The following is a 19157-nucleotide window of genomic DNA, read 5'->3' on the forward strand; positions in this document are numbered from 1 at the left end:
TTTTTGCTTGAACACCGTCTGAGTCATACAATGTTTAGTTTGGGTGTTTGATACATCATAGCATCTAAGCCAAAAAGACAGCTGTAGAATGAGTGGCAGGTTAACAAAGACTGGAGAAAAATAATGCAGAAAAAGCACTAGATTGATGTTGAGAAGGTAGAAAAAAGTCCTCAAAATTGCAGTGTTGCCAACAAGATTTTATTACAAATCTCGTACTATGTAGTGGGTTTTTATTCTGAGAACTCCAGTTGTGGAATCAAAAGATGACAAAAGAAGATCAGCTTTCATTTTTAATTAAAACATTCCTAGCCCCCATCAGAAAAAGCTTGAAAACATGACCAAAGGGTATCCCTTGGAAATCAAAACAGAAAAATAAAGAACCCGAGTTTTCTATTTTATTTTACTTTAGTTTAGAATTTCCCCTACCATGAGTTATACCCAATTTCTATGCACTGTTGGCCTTTCACCTCTAAATATTTCTGCCTGGTGGCAGACACAGACAAAGAAGCATTCAGCTAAAAAATAACTACAGATGTTTCGGAAACTGCAGCCATTCCATTTTGGCAGCAATTCATAATCAGAATTTTCTGATTATGTCCCTTGTAACATTAAACCCCACAAACTAGAATATGCACATGCTGATCCATATAATAAACTCTCTTCTCTGGAGCTCATTTACTGAGGTCAACTTCCTTACATACTAGAACACCATAGCAAAGCAAACTGCAATCAGGGGGAAAAAAAAAGGGAAAAAAAAGAAATTCCAGCCAGTCAGCTTATACAACAAGAAGTACGGAGATACAGCAGTGTTTTTCCCTAGACCCACACATTCAGTAAGTCCCACCTCTTTGCTTGATCCCTTCCTAATTAAAATCAACAAAATTAACCTCCAATCACAGTTAGAAACCTGTCTTTTCCAAATATCCTAAATCTTTACTTTTTTTTTGGTTCTTCACCAAGATAAATCAGTGTTCACTCCTGTAGTTTCACACACAGATGACAACAGCAGCATCATGAGACAGAGGAGCACGACACACCCCAACATTTCTATCAGCTATAGCTAACAAATAGGATTCTTTATCAATGAAGCTTCAAAGCTTTTGCAGCAGAAAAGAAGAAAACACCATGATACAACAACCAGGAATAGAAAATCTTAAGCAGGTAGAGTCTCCACAGGGACCTTTTCAAACAGAAAATGTATTTCATTTGTGGAATAACCCTAGGATGAGCTATGTACTGTAGTCTAACCATTAAACACTTACACAAGTCTTTCAGAAACTAACAGATGTTCCTTTTATGAGCAAAGACAAGTGTCATTCGGCCTTTTTAGACACCTATAAAAATTCAGGTAATTTTAAGCTATTTTAATAGCTGCCTGGCAATTTTATTAATACACTCTGCTACAATGTGAACCTGTTTCCTTCACAAAAAGACTGACTCATACCATCGATTTTTACACAAGCTAAGGTGCACGTTGCTAATGCTTTCCTCTTGATTAGTAAGAAAAGAAAACGTATTGTACTGACCAGAAGGAACAGAAAGATCTCTGCAGGATTTAACACAAACTGTCTCAGCCCACAGAGATCCTGTCTCAAAATGATCTGTGGAAGCTTTAATGATTTACTCAGTGTAAACTGACAGACTGAACTACAGAACCTGCCCAGAATCAATTCTGTGGCTCAAATCCTGGCTGCAGCCATAGGAGACAATGAATTTCAAATTTTAATCTTGGCAACAACTGAATATTTTACATCATCACAAAAAGAGCATACCTATAATAAGTACAATCTTTGCAGAAGAAGAGCCTAGGTCTATGACAGGTATAGTTTATTAAAATGGGGCTTCACTGACAGAGCCAAATTCAGGGAAATTTATACAGCACCTGCTGACTCTGCCTGACTCTCACCAGTGCCATCAGCATCTCACTTTCTGGCACACTAAATTCACATACAAATGAAAAGTTACACATGCATTTGATATTACAAACGTATGCGTAATAGTTCTTGTAGGAATATCATTACTAAACCACCTACACAAGATGTTGAATTTCGTGATGGTTGTGATTTTTTTGTTTGTTTGTCTGCTCTTTTTCCTGAAGAAGCTGCAAAAATAGCATGAACCTAGACTGTTACCTCAGGCATTCTGCAGAGCAATATGCCAAAGCACCGACATACTGAGTGTTTGCAAATTTTAAGTTTGGGACTGACTATGTGCCAATCCCTCTTCAGCTGTGGGCACTTGATCCTGCACCAAAATCGCTGTTGACCTTTTCTGGTATTTATGATGTCAGTATGGATTTTTATCATTGTTTGAGCTCCTGACACAAAGCAAACAGCTTCTATAGCATGTTTTTATTCATGCAAAGTATGAATATGGGAATGTCAGTCTTCCTATCAAGCTTGCCATTTCTCATTCTTGGATGCTCGGTTAATGGAGGTAGGTGATTCTGCCCGATTGCCTTCATCAGCTTTCCAGAGAAGACTTATTTGCACAGACGAACACTAATTGTAGCTTATATCCTCTGGATGACTTAATCTACAACTAGAGTTATTTGAAATACACTAGTTACGTACTACCCAGTCTCTATTGTTTAAGGTACTTAAAGTCACCGAGGTGATCAGCTCCAGCCCAGGCGCGTTCCGCAGCGGAGTGGGGAATCGTGGCGTTTGGGGCGGGGGGTTCCTGAGCTGGGGAAACCCCAGGGGAGCGCAGAGACCCGCTGGGAATCGGCAGCTCTCACAAGGGAGAGCGGCTGATGAGGCGCGGGCAGGGCCAGGAGTAATGACGGCCACTCCATGCTCCCACCAAGGGCAGCCTGCGGGAGCACTGGGACCAGAGCGGGCAAACAGGACCCGGCGCAGCACTTCACGTGGGAGGGCACGTCTTTGAAGGAGGGACGTTCCACCAGCCGAGTGGAGAGGCTTGAAGTCCACGTAACCCACGGTCTGTCACCACGGTTCTGTCACCATCTGCGCAGGCCAAGGGCACTCATCCTACCTGACCCTCAAGGCAGAACGGTGGGCACTTGTCCGAGAGCAGAGGCTGCAGCTCCGGCTGGGGGGTCCGCACCATCTACCCCAGCGGTGGCCGATGTCTCCACCCAGACGGAGCTGCTGAAGGGAGAAGCCGTGGTGCAGCCCTCAGACTGCAGGAAGGGCCAAGATGTTTCTCCCGGGGCAGAGACGGGCAGCAGACCTGCTTGCAAACCGTGTGCCCAGGCGGAGGACCTGCTGCAGCAGTTGGCTGAGCTGCAGGAGGCCATGAGAAGGCTGCAAAGCATCAGGGAGGCTAAGAAGGAGCTAGATAGCTGGTTCCAAGCGCAGTCTGCAGTGGACCCACAGCCCACAGCCAAACAGCCCAAAACTCCCCCACCGGCACACACACAGAAAGCAGCGGGGACAATAATGCAGAAGAATGGAAGCTTGCAACGGTGAGGACCTGCAGGAGGAAAAGAGACTTCCCCTGAAGCCCGAGGTGCCCTTGCAGAATTGCTTCACCTCTGCGGACTGAAGAGGAAGGCCTGTCATATCAGCAGAGACGCTGGAACTAAGGCAGCCCGATCTGCTTCCCATATAACAACCAGCGCAACTAAGAAAAGGTGACGGGTGACAGTAGTAGGCGACTCTCTTCTGAGAGGTACGGAGGCACCCATCTGCCCAATCCTTCCAGTCAAAGGGAAGGGGTTTGAAAAGGCCAGTCGAATCTGGTGAATCAACAAATGGATACGGGACTGGTGCCACAGCCAGGGGTTTGGCTACTTAGACCATGGGACTCACTTCGAGAAACCTGGTCTCCTGGGGGCTGATGGGTTCCGTCTGTCAGAGAAGGGGAAGAGCATCTTCGGTCACAGGCTTGCCAAGCTGGTGAAGAGGGCTTTAAACTAAAGTTGCCGGGGGAGAGGAACTTCAATCCATCCCACTCCTACCAGTTTGACATCAGTGCCAGCAATAGATGCCCAGAGCCTGGAGAGGGATCACAGGTCAGCAGGAGAGCACCCGAAGAGCAGCACAAAGGAATTCCAGCCACTCCAGCCAGTAAGTCAGCTTCATCGGGGGGCCCAGCTTAAATGCCTCTATGCAAACGCACATAGCATGGGGAATAAACAAGAGGAGGTAAGAGACGTGCGCACGCCTGCAGGGCTATGATCTTACTGGCATCACGAAGACATGCTGGGATGGCTCCTGTGACTGGAGTGTTGGAATGGAAGCATACAGGCTCTTTAGGAAGGTCAGGCAGGGGAGAGGAGGAGGGGGTGTCACCCTCTATGTCAATGACCAGCTGGAGGGCATGGAGCTCTGCCTGGGCATGGATGAGGAGCTGACCAAGAGTTTACAGGTCAGGATTAAAGGGAGGGCAGGGACAGGTGACATTAGAGTGCGGGTCTGCTACAGGCCACCCAACCAGGAAGACTGAGCGGATGAGGCCCTCTATAGACAGATAGGAGCAGCCTCACATTCACAAGCCCTGGTCCTCCTGGGGGAGTTCAATCACCCCAATATCTGTTGGAGGGACAACACAGTGGGGCATAAGCAATCCAGGAGGTTCCTGGAATGCGTTGATGACAACTTCCTTCTCCAAGAGACAGAGGAGCCAATGAGGAGAGGTGCTATCCTGGACCTTGTTCTCACCAACGAGGAGGGGCTGGTGGGGAATGTGAAGCTCAAGGGCAGCCTTGGCTGCAGTGACCATGAAATGGTGGAGTTCAAGATCCTTAGGGCAGCGAGGAGAGCGCACGGCAAGCTCGTTACCCTGGACTTCAGGAGAGCAGACTTTGGCCTCTTCAGCGATCTGCTTGGTACAGTACCATGGAATACAGCCCTGGACGGAAAAGGGGCCCAAGAAAGCTGGTTAATATTAAAGGATCAAGTCCGCCAAGCTCAGGAACAATGCAAAGAGGCAGTCAGGCAAAAATGCCAGGAGGCCTGCATGGATGAACAAGGAGCTCCTGGACAAACTCAAACACAAAAAGGAATCCTACAGAGGGTGGAAGCAAGGACAGGTAGCCTGGGAGGAATACAGAGAAATTGTCCAAGCAGCCCAGGGATCAGGTTAGGAAAGCTAAAGCCCTGATAGAATTAAAACTGGCCAGGGACGTCAAGGGCAACAAGAAAAGCTTCTACAGGTATGTTGGTGATCAAAGGAAGACTAGAGAAAATGTGGGGGCCCTCCGGAAGGAAACGGGCGACGTGGTTACCAGGGACATGGAGAAGGCTGAGGTACTCAATGACTTTTTTGCCTCAGCCTTCACCAGCAAGTGCTGCAGCCACACCACCCAAGTTGCACAAGGCAAAGGCAGGGACTGGGAGAATGAAGAACTGCCCACCCTAGGAGAAGACCAGGTTCGAGACCATTTAAGGAACCTGAAGGTGCACAAGTCCATGGGACCTGACGAGATGCATCTGTGAGTCTGGAGGGAACTGGTGGATGAAGTTGCTAAGCCACTATCCATCATATTTGAGAAGTTGTGGCAGTCCAGTGAAGTTCCCACTGACTGAAATAGGGGAAACGTAACCCTCATTTTTAAAAGGGTAAAAAGGAAGACCCAGGCAACTACAGGCCAGCCAGTCTCACCTCTGTGCCCTGCAAGATCATGGAGAAGGTCCTCCTGGAAACTATGCTAAGGCACATGGAAAATAAGGTGGTGATTGGTGACAGCCAACATGGCTTCACTAAGGACAAATCATGCCTGACAAATTTGGTGGCCTTCTATGACAGGGTTACAGCACTGGTGGATAAGAGAAGAGCAACTGATGACATCTACCTGGACTTGTGCAAAGCATTTGACACTGTCCTGCACAACATCCTTGTCTCTAAATTGGAGAGACATGGATTTAATGGATGGACCACTCTGTGGGTAAGGAATTGGCTGGATGGTCACAATCAAAGACTTGCGGTCAATGGCTTGATGTCCAAGTGGAAACCAGTGCCAAGTGGCGTTCCTCAGACGTCAGTATTAGGACCGGTGCTGTTTGAGATCTCTGTCGGCGATATGGACAGTGGGATTGAGCGCACCCTCAGCAAGTTTGCCGACGACACCAAGGTGTGTGGTGCGGTCAACACACTGGATGCCATCCAGAGGGACCTTCACAGGCTTGAGAGGTGGGCCCATGCGAACCTCATGAAGTTCCAACAAGGCCAAGTGCAAAGTCCTGCACATGCGTCGGGGCAATCCCAAGCACAAATACAGGCTGGGTGGAGAACGGATTGAGCGCAGCTCTGAGGAGAAGGACTTGGGGTATTAGTGGATGAAAAACTGAATATGACCCAGCAATGTGTGCTTGCAGCCCAGAAAGCCAACCATATCCTGGACTGCACCAAAAGAATTATGGCCAGCAGGTCGAGGGAGGTGATTCTGCCCCTCTACTTTGCTCTTGTGGACCAACCTGGAGTACTGCTTTCAGCTGTGGGGCCCCCAACCTAAGAAGGACATGGACCTGTTGGAGCGAGTCCAGAGGACGGCCACCAAGATGATGAGAGGGCTGGAGCACCTCTCCTATGAAGACAGGCTGAGACAGTTGGGGTTGTTCAGCCTGGAGAAGAGAAGGCTCTGGGGAGACCTTATAGCGGCCTTCTGATGAGGAGGGGCTCTTTAACAGGGAGTGTAGTGACAGGACAAGGGGTAATAGCTTTAAACTGAAGGAGGGTAGATTTAGATTAGATGTAAGGAAGAAGTTCTTTACTGTGAGGGTGGTGAGGCACTGGAACAGGTCACCCAGAGAGGCTGCGGATGCCCCATCCCTGGCAGTGTTCAAGGCCAGGTTGGATGGGGCTTTGAGCAACCTGGTCTAGTGGAAGGTGTCCCTGGAACACCCAAACTAGATGATCTATAAGGTCCCTTCCAACCCAAACCATACTATGATTCTATGAAAATATTCATCGTATCAGCTAGCTGGACTAACAAGTAGTAGTAGGACATCACTGTTCAATATAGCCTCTGAGTTACAACATGTGTTTAGAAATACCATAATGCCCTTAGATGTGGCATTCAACCTAACACAGAGTCCCTCAATACTGATCTCAACAGGGATTATTGAGGTCTCATTTGAGGGTCTCAGCTGTGACTCATACATAGCAATGGCCTAAAGGAACCAGGCAGACACAAGAATTGTCACCCGACACTAGGTAAAGGCCAAAGACCATCTCTTGCTATTTATAGATACAGCACCCAGCACAAAGAGACTGTGATCCTGATTGGAACTGCAACCTGTAACACAAATAATTATGACAACGATTGTACTTGGGTCCGAAATATATTCACAATACTGTTTACAATGAATGCTCTTGAGAATCTATATTTAACATACAGTTAAAGTCAAAATCAGAAGTTTGAAAAAAAGAACCCACATTTCAGTACCAAGAGTTTGGGTGAGCAAGAATAAAAAAACAATTAGCTGATGTGGCCTTTAAAAGAACTTTAAGATTGATGGCAGAGAGCATAGCTTTGGACTGGTTCTTTTCTCAGAAGAATTCACAAAATTTCTGCAATAAAAGCATATTGGTTACACTAATCCTTGCTGTCTGAAACACTTTGCAGCACTTCATCCAAGAATGTGTATGATCTACAGACCCACTCTTCTGCCCTTAGGCTAGATGCTTTCTCAAGTTTAGAACTGTCAAAATCCAGTGAAAGATGAATAGAAAACATAATCAGTGTCAACCAAGTCACAGAAAACATGCATGACAAGTTATCTTCACCAGACTGGCTGCAGACTCACACCTTTGAAGTCAATATTTTGGAGGTACATATTTGTCCTAGAGAAACAGACTGCTTATCTTTGGGAGAGCAAGAGAGAATGAGGCTAAAGCAGAAATGTCCAAATCCCAGCTGAGAAGCTGGTTCTGACTCTTGAAATTTAAGTTACTGGTTCCCAAAGACATATTTATGCATAGAGATTGAAGCTTGCATATAAAAGGAATAATAATTATACAACCCCCAGTAACTGCTACCAGAAATTTATAAATGTTACTTTGCTTGAGACACTGTTTCAGGCTACCAGAGAGAGGTGTGAATTTCTCCCTGAGCCTAAGGTTGCCACTTCAAAGAAGAGATTTTCAAATAAAATCACGTACGTACAGCCCTTATTTGTGCACTCAGTTACAGCACAGTTGGGTCATTTATTGTAAGGGCGTATACAATGAGCTTATCAGAAAAGGGCAGAAGAGCAATAATTTACAAAGGAATCCTACTCTCTTTTTTTTTCATCTACACAGCAAATGTAATAGTAGCTTTACCACCTAAAATATGAAGTTACTATGTAAGGGTCTTTCAGCAGCTCTTAAGATGACTGGAAGAAGAACTTTTGCAGAACAAGGATACTGGGTATCGCAGGTGCTATTTAAAACATACTTTGGGCCTTTCTACACAGCAAATTGAACCTGGTTAAACTGCAAGACAATCCTGAATCTCAGTTTCTTCAAAGCATGGTGTCCTAGAAAAAGGGAATCTGAGCTACTGGTCTCTCTTTGTCACTATTTTTGTTGGGAAGAAAAGTCTTCCTGGGCATAGAAAAAATTGCAGACTCTAGGACCTTCTCTTTCTTTATCTGTGTGGCCGTAATTTGGAAGAGGCTGTGCTGGACTGTCTTATCAGTTATCCTGCAGCGACCCACAGAAGGAAGTTCTTGTCTTTTCTGCACTGATGTGAAAAGTTCTTCTGTTTGCTCAGACAACATCCTGGTGCAAGCAGGTTTATAATGGCCACTTCTAGCCAACAGCTGTGTGTTTGAACATTTGTAGGAGAGCCTGTGGGTCTAAAGCTGCCCTCCAAGCTGGGGTTGGGTACACTGTCAGGTTCCTTTGGAGAGTAGAATTTCCCTTCATAGGGGTTTTATTTCTCTTCTGTTTAAGTAATATTTCAACAAACACACTGGATTGTCCCAAAGAAATCTTCATTAACTTACTTGGGACTTCTGAGGGAGAAACAAGGAGGGGATTAAAACATTAGTTTAAAACCAGATCCTTTAGAGGAATATTTGAGGCTAATGACATGAGACATCCTTTGCATCTTTAGTAATGCTGGCAGGAAAAATAAAAAGACACTGAGGACAAACTGAGAATCACTGTATGATTTAAACCAATCTTTTACAAAGCAGTAAAAGAGCTACAGTATCTCTCCAACTTACTTGTCCTTGCTTTCCAGGATGATCCATTTCCATTGAGTCATAGAATCATAGCATCATTTAGGTTGGGAAAGACCTTTAAGATCATCGAGTCCAACCATTAACCTAACACTACCAAGTCCACCACTAAACCATGTCCCTAAGCACCACATCTACAAGTCTTTTAAATACCTCCAGGGATGTGACTCAACCACGTCCCTGGGCAGCCTGTTCCAATGCTTGACAACGCTTTCAGTGAAGAAATTTTTCCTAATATCCAATCTCAACCTCCACTGGTGCAACTTGAGGCCGTTTCCTCTTGTCCTATTGCTTGTTACTTGGGAGAAGACACCGACACCCACCTCGCAACAACCTCCTGTCAGGCAGTTGTAGAGAGTGATAAGGTCTCCCCCGAACCTCCTTTTCACCAGGCTAAACAGCCCCAATTCCCTCAGCCGTTGCTCATAAGACTTGTTCTCCAGACCCTTCACCAGCTTCGTTGCCCTTCTCTGGACACGCTCCAGCACCTCAGTGTCTTTCCTGTAGTGAGGGGCCCAAAACTGAACACAGGACTCAAGGTGCGGCCTCACCAGTGCCGAGTACAGGGGAACGATCACTGCCCTGCTCCTGCTGGCCACACTATTTATGATACAGGCCAGGATGCTGTTGGCCGCCTTGACCACCTGGGCACACTGCCGGCTCACATTCAGCCGGCTGTTGACCAACACCCCCAGGTCCTTTTCCACCAGGCAGCTTTCCAGCCACTCTTCCCCAAGCCTGTAGCGCTGCATGGGGTTGTTGTGACCCAAGTGCAGGACCTGGCACTTGGCCTTGTTGAATCTCATACAGTTGGCCTCGGCCCATCGATCCAGCCTGTCCAGATCCCTCTGTAGAGCCTTCCTACCCTCAGGCAGATCAACACTCCTGCCCAACTTGGTGTCATCTGCAAACTGACTGAGGGTGCACTCGATCCCCTAGTCCAGATCATTGATAAAGATATTAAACAGAACTGGCCCCAATACTGAACCCTAGGGAGCACCACTTGTGACTGGCCGCCAACTGGATTTAACTCCATTCACTGCAACTCTTTGGGCCCGGCCATCCAGCCAGTTTTTTACCCAGCAAAGGGTACACCCATCCAAGCCATGAGCAGCCAGTTTCACCAGGAGAATGCTGTGGGAAACAGTTGTCAAAGGCTTCACTGAAGTCTAGGTAGACAACATCCACAGCCTTTCCCTCATCCACTAAGCAGGTCACCTTGTCATGGAAGGAGATCAGGTTAGTCAAACAGGACCTGCCTTTCATAAACCCATGCTGACTGGGCCTGATCACCTGGTTGTCCTGTACGTGCCATGTGATGGCACTCAACACAATCTGCTCTACAACCTTCCCCGGCACCGAGGAAGGACTGACAGGTCTGTAGTCCCCTGGATCTTCCTTCTGGCCATTCTTGTAGATGGGCATCACATTTGCTAAGCTCCAGTCAGCTGGGACCTCCTCTGTTAGCCAGGACTGCTGACAAATGATTGAAAGCCGCTTGGTGAGCACTTCTGCCAGCTGCCTTCGTACCCTTGGGTGGATCCAATCCAGCCCCATAGATTTGTGTGTGTCTAAGTGGTGCAGCAGGTCGGTAACCATTTCCCCTTGGATTATGGGGGCTTCATTTTGCTCCCCATCCCTGTCTTCCAGCTCAGGGCACTGGGTACCCGGAGAACAACTGGTCTTACTATTAAAGACTGAGGCAAAGAAGTCATTAAGTACCTCAGCCTTTTCCTCATCCTTTGTCACTATGTTTCCCCTGCATCCAATAAATGATGGAGATTCTCCTTAGTCCTCCTTTTGTTGCTACTGTATTTATGGAAACATTTTTTATTGTCTTTTATGGCAGTAGCCAGATTAAGTTCTAGTTGGGCTTTGGCCCTTCTGGTTTTCTCCCTGCATAACCTCACAACATCCTTGTAGTCCTCCTGAGTTGCCTGCCCCTTCTTCCAAAGGTCATAAACTTCTTTTTTTCCTGAGTTCCAGCCAAAGCTCTCTGTTCAGCCAGGCCAGTCTTATTCCCCGCCAGCTCATCTTTTGGCACATGGGGATGGCCTGCTCCTGCACCTTTAAGATTTCCTTCTTGAAGAATGTCCAGCCTTCCTGGACTCCTTTGCCCTTCAGGACTGCCTCCCAAGGGACTCTGTCAACCAGGCTCCTAAACAGGCCAATGTCTGCCCTCTGGAAGTCTGAGGTAGCAGTTCTGCTACTCCCCCTCCTTACTTCTCCAAAAATCGAAATCTCTATCATTTCGTGATCGCTATGCACAAGATGGCCTCCAACCATCACATTACCCACAAGTCCTTCTCTGTTCACAAACAACAGGTCCAGCGGGGCACCTTCCTTAGTTGGCTCACTCACCAGGAATTTGTCTTCCATGCACTCCAGGAACCTCCTAGACTGTTTCCTCTCTGCTGTATTTTATTTCCAGCAGACATCTGTTAAGTTGAAGTTCGCCATGAGAACAAGGGCTAGCGATTGTGAGACTTCTCCCACCTGCTTATAGAATATTTCATCTGCCTCTTCATCCTGGTTGGGTGGTCTATAACAGACTCCCACCATGGTATCTGCCTTGTTGGCTTTCCCCCTGATTCTTACCCATAAAAACTCAACCCTGTCATCACCATCATCACGCTGATCTTTGCCTAATGGGACTGCACCCTATGATATAGGCTGGAGAATAAGCTTGGGCTTGGACACTTTCATTTCTCTGTCCTCCCCAACATTTAGGATCACTATTTTGGGCGTACGTACCTTCCAAAGTCCTCTCCCACCCTGCTCAACTCCTGGGGCTATGGGATTGTCGCATTAATTCTTTCTCTGTGCATGGCTGTCTGGGACATGAGCAGATGTAGACACTGACCAATTTATTGCCAGGATTAAAAAATTGTGGAGAAGCCAGTGGTCAGCTGGAATTAAAAAGATAGACTGGACAACTTACAAAATCACACATTTGGGAATTGTGATACATATGTTATGAGGGCTGGCAGTAGCACAGGAATTCTGTCTCCATGTGTAAGTTAGAGCTTTTCACAGCTACGATCAGCTGAACAACCTCGCCTAGCTCTATGGAGACTGACTTACACCCACTTTTTTACTTCCAGTAATTATCCTTCTTCATGTTTCCATATTTTCTGTCTGTATTTTTTTCAGTCTTGGGCCTGCCTCTGCTCTGTACTCCTTTCTTTACTAGCAGTCTTTATGCTTGGTTTCTTTCCCCAGTAAAAAAAAAGGGACTTCCATTGAAACTATGGCAGAAAATCTAAGCAAGGAGATGATCCCCCTCATTGTCTCAATTCAGATTTTGCTGTCATTGACCATGCAGTACTCTATGCCCAAGTTCAGTTTATACACATCTCTTTACCTGCTACATCATGCTAATACACCATATTCAGTAAAACATTACTATTAAAGGGACAGTAGCACACAACGAGAGAGTACAACAGCACAGCATTACTCCCTATGCATACATTTATGTAAATTATGGTTGTCAAGGTATATGTTTACATGAAACTCAAGGTTCAGGGTAGGGAAAGGCTCAGTGAAGAGGTTTCAACAATACCTGAAAAGGAAGAAAAACTTTATATTCCTTAAGGAAGCCAGTTTGTGAATAGTTCAGTTAAGTAAGAAGGTGATTGCTTCTGGCCTGCTGAAGGGACATCAGTGTATCCAGAGAGGGGAAAGGAAACAAATGCACAGAGAAGCCGAGCTCTAGAACCCAGTCCTTGACTGTAGAGCTGAAGATAATAGGTCCTGCCCGTTAGCTGGGTACTTGCAAAGGCAAAGAGGCCTTGGGGATTTCAGGATGGGATAAGTACAGTAAATGTGCTCTCTTTTCTGTCACCTTTCTAACAGTGGTATGCTTTCGCTTTGCTTGAGGTGATTTTAAGAAAGCCGATGATATGCATAAAGGTTACACTTTTATGGGGCTGTAAACCTTCAAACCAGGATACTGGAATGCCTCTGTGCTTACCAGCACTGCAATACATATTCTGAGGGCAAGAGGAGAACAATAGGGCACGTCTCTGACTCTGAAAAGCTGGCAACACTGGAGCCTGGGAGAATTAAATGGTTTTAGCAGTGTGTTAGCCAGGAAAGTGCTCTGGCTTGTGACAGGGTAGTGGGGAACTTTTTTGTGATCATCTCCTTACACAGTCACTCTGAAAGTCTCCTTTCTTGGTCAAACTATCAAGGAAATTTTCAAGGAGCTTTAGGAAGTGGCGAGAGGTAGAGAAAACTACTTTAGGTGGATACTTCAAATCCAGAACCCTTTATCAACTCATTAAGAGGAGCAAGCAGTAACTCATTTCTATTCACATGTATAACTGCCCCCTTCATCCTCCTCCCTAGTCCAAGTATGATCCTAACTTCATTCATTTTCAGTGGTAACATGGACAAGTTACACTGAAAGTAATAATCAGGTTTTATTAATAAAAAATAATATAAAACAAGTTCTTCCAAGTATTGAATACCAACAGGTACTGGAAGGGTACATCACTACAGCATCATCGTAATTCTTTATCATCTACTGTATTGTCAAGCCCTTACCTATCGCAAATAATTAGACCAATAAAACAAACTACATATTCAGTGTTGTCAATCATTCCATATGGAACTTTGTTGAGGAAAGAGCTCACAAACAAAAGAATTATATTCAAACACCAAAAATCAAAAGAGTGAAAACATTTATCAAATCTCAGATAGCCCTTTTACCCCCGCTGTACTGTTTGCTTTACCATTCTCCCTCCCCCTCAAATAAAGACAGTAAAAAAAATCATTAGAATACCTTTGAACTTGTGAAAGACGGCCCATAGCTCAGCAATGTCAGTGGCAAATGTTATGTCTGTGTCGAGGACAATGACTCGCTCAAGATTGGAAGGTAGAGTCTTAGTCAGAACCAACTTCATCAGCCCGTAAATCCCAGAGTAGTGTTTGTTGGGGATCCAAGACACTTCCGACTGACAGGAAATGGGAAGTGGGAAAGAGAAAGAAAAAATAATCTTCATTAGAGAGAGAAACTCTTCCTGACACTAGTTTCTTGTAATAGTGGAAGATCTCTGAGGTGGAAACAGTAATCTAAAATCCTGCTTTTAAATTAACTTCAGAAGCTCTGAAATATGCTCAAGTTTCTGAAAGCTTGAAAAAAAAATTCTTTGAGGCAACTGCTTTACACAACATAATTAAAATTAGTTGAGTCTTTCCAATCTGGTACAATCCATTCTGAGACATCCATGTATCCTGATAAAATTGAAATATATTTTTGTCGTGGTTTAACCCCAGCCAGCAACTAAGCACCGTGCAGCTGCTCACTCACTTCTCCCCAATCCCAGTGGGATAGGGAGGAGAATCGAAAAAAGAGAATTATAACTCATGGGTTGAGAGATGAACATTTTAATAGTGAAAATAAAATAAATTATAATAATAACAATAATAAAATATAATAACAATAATAATAACAATAATAATGAAAAGGAATATAATAAAGGGAAAGAAATAAACCCAAAGAGAAGTGATGCACAATCCAAATGCTCACCCCTCAATGAACAATGCCTGAGCAGCGATCCGTGCCTCCCAGCCAACTCCCCCCAGTTTATATATTGAGCGTGACGTTCTATGGTATGGAATATCCCTTTGGCTAGTTCGGGTCAGCTGTCCTGGCCATGCTCCCTCCCAGCTTCTTGTACACCTGCTTGCTGGCAGAGCATGGGAAACTGAAAAATTCTTAACCTAGGATAAGCACTCCTCAGCAACAACTAGAACATCTGTGTGTTATCAACATTATTCTCAAACTAAATCCAAAACACACTGTACCAGCTACTAAGAAGAAAATTAATTCTATCCCAGCTGAAACCAGGATAATTTTTAATCCAAAACTTCAGGTGTATTGTACCTTGCTTTCATTTTCAAATGAAAAAAAACCCTTTTGTGTTTGCCATTTCCAGAATTTTCTGACTCTGAAGTAAAAGTAACAAACATAATTTTGTTCCTTTTATTTCTTACAGATTTGGAGGTCAGAATTTCAGAAGGCCAGTCATTTGGAACAATGGGCCAGAAAATTTCAAAAAAATTGTTTCTTACAAACTCAAATTTTCCTTAAACCTTACATCTTTAACTTATAACTACTGACATCACACAGGCATGCTCAAAAGTGGAGAAAGTGGCAGAACGTTTTTAGCCACAATTTTGTTTGTTATATATAGAAGAGGCAAAACCAAACGTTTACATTTCTTCAGTAAGGGCTACACAAAACATTTCTACAGCTTCTAAAATAAACTGGGAGACTAAACCCAATATTTCATTGTGCTACTGGCCTAGGATGTTCCATGAGCTACGTTTAATTTTCTTTCTGAGAGACTTGAGTTCTCAAATATCAAAATTCACTGCTGAAAGTTGGATATAGAAGTTTTTGAAAAGTTCCTATTGCCCTGTCTGAAACTCCTCTTGTTTAATGTTCTAAAGGGCATGCACTACAATTCCCGGATTTTAAGCTTTCCCGTGAGTCATGCTCCCATTAACTTCAATTAGTATTTTGTCTATAGGAGACCTGAATGAGACAGATTTCAGGATTTGCCCTGGCATGTTATACTTTGGAGAAAGTAGGCAGAAACGAAGTGCATTCATAAAGCTGAGAAGATTTATTCTGTTGTTTAACTGTCTCATATCTATTCACTGGCATTGTAAAGTTTATTATGTGAAACAGCTTTTGCACAGAAGAGCTCATTTCCTCCAAAATCCTTCAAGAAAACCTTCCCATAAGAGAATGGGTTCCTAAACTTTATTTGGAAGTTGGAAGAGTGGTCGAAGAAACGCTAATAATAGCTCCTTAGAGCGCATTTCTTTTTGAATATAAAGTAACAAGGCCTCTGCTGATGTAAGCTGACCTGCTCTTTTCCCTTTAAAATGGCACACAACTTTCTTCTGTATTCTCAGGGTTCCTGTACCAGGGTAGAACTTTCCCCCACTGCTAAGTTCATTAAAAACACTGAGGGTAGTAGAGCAAACCTTTACGGAGAAAGGCAAAATTTTAAGGGGAAAGGGAGGAAAAGCAATTTATCTTAAAACAACCCCAAAACAGAAAGTGCAAACTGAAGTGTGAAGTTTTGTTTGTTTTTTTTGAAAGCTACCTCATCCTGGCAATCCATTTGTGTGTTCCGTTCTCTGTGCATATAATTCATATGTAATCACTTGCATATAGAATTTGGCTGGCATTATCTCCCACACGTGTCTGTGTATTATTTACTTGTGCTCTCTATAGTATTCGCACTGTAGAATGCCAGAAGTAACACAAGCAAGGATTGCTAGGACCCTCATATAAAACATGATCAAAGAAATTAGAGAGGGAAGTAACACACAGCCTGGTTTAATTTATGAGTCTAAAGAGTCATAACTCTTATTTCATTCTTTCTTTCTTGCGCTCTCTGTAATTTGTATGGTGCTTAGAAGACAAATCTAGTTTCTGTCTCCCAGATACATGCCAATAATAATAAGTCTCTAGTTATATAAAAAAGAACCTCAATGCTCCCCAGAAATGTCTTCTATGTGTGTAACACAGATAATTTCAAACCCATACCCTCAAAACTCTAGTTATTTGTGGTCCTAGCTCTCCCACATGATGGCCCTAGGAATGGACCATCACAACAAGGTATCAGCAAAGCAGTATTTACCCTGCTTGCCCAAACTCTGCATATCATTCTGAATCTGCCACTTGACGTCTTTGTGCTAGACCAGCCATGGAGATCAGCTCTCTAGTCATACTGACATGGTAAAAGAATTAAAGTAATTTTACAGACTTGAGCTTACTTTTATTATTACCCGTCCTTATGTTATTAATTTTGGATGGCATGTCCTTCATTTTATTAGTCCAAATGCAATATCGCTCCAGAGTAACTCCTAATATGCTTATGCAAATAAGCCTAATAAGACAGGGATTCAGATGTTGCATGAATAGCCTGAGACAAGCAGGGAAGGTGAAAGTTGGCTGGAAAATTCAGTCACTTTCAAGGAGCCATTACTTTCTTTGCTCTCAGGATTCCCAATGTCTAACAGCACTGCCACGTATCACTGCAGAGAGGAGATCGTTGCCTGGTAGTTCCTTCCGATCTGGCACACAGAAGCCAAAAGCCTGCCATCCTGAAGCCTGATGTCTGAAAGGATTGCTTTTAAAAACGAAAGGAGCAGTCCTTATTCCAAATGGTCCACCACAGCTGGCTAGTATGTGTTTGATTTGAGCATATGTTGAAGCTTGAACTGTCAATCGGTTCAATGTATCTAAAGTTTTCTTTCCTCTGATGCAGAGTTAACTAAGACATAAACAGGGGTCCTAATTAGTCCCCAGCATAATTTCTTCACAGCTCTGCTATACATTAATAATGTAACTGTTCCAGATTCATGCCAAGGAAAACTCCTTACACTACACAACAGCACTGTGAAGGCTCACTCTCTCTGGGTATTACATGTAGTCTTACTAAAAGAAATACAAGAACACTATGGTTGAATAGGTCCTTAGTAGTTAAGAAGTGCCAGTTTGAGGTAATTAAAGTGGCCTAAGCACAAACTCTTGCAAAATTCTGCAACCTCCAAGCTGTCCACTTTGATATAACTGGTAACATTTAGCCATTCCATTTATCTAAATATAGTCTAAATATTTTCTGTAAGTCTTAATACATTTTTTTTTCTCTAGCATAGTTAAAATGGTCCATATATGGAATGTTTGTGAATCATTTGCTTTACAAGCTAGATCAGAGCTGTCTTCAGAGAACAAATATTCCCAGAAGATACAGCAGGAACAGAAAAAAATAGAGTTAATAAAAGAGGAAAGTGAAACAAAATAGTGTGACATACTTTGCTATTTCTATAATTCTCAGTTCAGCAGAAATAGCACACCTTGGATCTCTAGCTCTCAAGATATGCATTTTTGCTCATGAGAAGAGAGTAAAGAAAGACATTTAGCTGGTGCTGACAGTGACTCTTTTAAGGAAGCTAAGTGAAATATTATCTTCTCACTAAAGATCTTCCATCAGAACCATCTTTATTCTTTCCATAATTGAAGACTGAAAATAGACTGAATTATCTAAATTATTCCATGTTTCTGGCTATGAATATAGAAATTACATGCCCATGAGTATGCACGCTGTACACAGCTGATCACTCTGGTAAATGCCAGAGAAGCAGGAGCAACAGTTTCCATGTCCAATGGTACTTTACCAGCACCTTGTCTTCCCCAACTATGCTCTGACTATCTCTGGGAAAAGCTGGCTAAACCACAGTGGCTGTACACAGCCTAACTAAGCCTTCTCACAGTTGCTACCACCGTATAAATGTTCATTACAGTGATTTTTTTTTCCCCTAAGTATGCTATTTTTTCCCCCACAAACAGGTGATGCGGAAATTTGCCCAGGCTTCCCAGGTGAATACCGATTGCTCTGTAGCTGCAAGTGAAATCTGCACATGGCAGGTATCTTGAGCCTCTTTGAAAGGGCTAGAGACTTGGTCATGTAGACTTAGCAGAGAGCAAATTTGGAAAACACTACCAACATGAACAGAATGACAGCGGTAACAGTGACCAACAGGAAAGGACAAACAGCTTTATGGGTACCTGTACCATGTGAGATCAAAAGTCCACTGGGCTCAGTAGCCAGCATCTGACAGTGGATGGTGGCAGGTGCCTACTGAAGAATACAAACCCAGGGAAATTCTACAGCGATACTGCCCCCATATATATTCCCATCCTCTGGCAATTTGCACCAAATTTTGGAACTAGAGGTGTTATTTTTTTGTTAACAGCTTTTGATGGATTTTTCATCTGTCAATTTGGTTGGTTTTTGAAATCCTGTACGTTTTTAGCAACCACAACATCCTGCAGCGAAGAGTGCCACAGCATATTTACAACTCCTGCTTGTTTGGACCCAGCTATCTACCAATTTAATTCGGATCACATTTGTTTTCACAGAGCTACCAGAACAGCAAACCCGTTTCCCTCCAGTCCCTTCATTGTTTTTGTGGCCCTTGGCTGGACTCCCT

At 43.9% G+C, this 19157-nt stretch overlaps 1 protein-coding gene across 4 annotated transcripts in view; it reads right to left on the reverse strand.

Annotated features, from left to right (window-relative positions):
* LARGE1 (LARGE xylosyl- and glucuronyltransferase 1) overlaps positions 1-19157 on the reverse strand; it is a 300311-nt gene that overhangs the window by 109865 nt on the left and 171289 nt on the right. For all 4 annotated transcript variants that reach the window (XR_008235525.1, XR_008235524.1, XM_052789429.1 and 1 more), the window contains exon 6: positions 13924-14095. Coding sequence is in view for 2 of the 4 variants with exons in the window: in XM_052789429.1 (XP_052645389.1) it covers positions 13924-14095 (172 nt within the window). In the remaining 2 variants the exon portion in view is untranslated. The remainder of the gene's footprint in view (positions 1-13923; positions 14096-19157) is intronic.

The sequence above is a fragment of the Harpia harpyja genome, chromosome 6 (assembly GCF_026419915.1).
Source record: "Harpia harpyja isolate bHarHar1 chromosome 6, bHarHar1 primary haplotype, whole genome shotgun sequence".
Classification (NCBI taxonomy): domain Eukaryota; kingdom Metazoa; phylum Chordata; class Aves; order Accipitriformes; family Accipitridae; genus Harpia; species Harpia harpyja.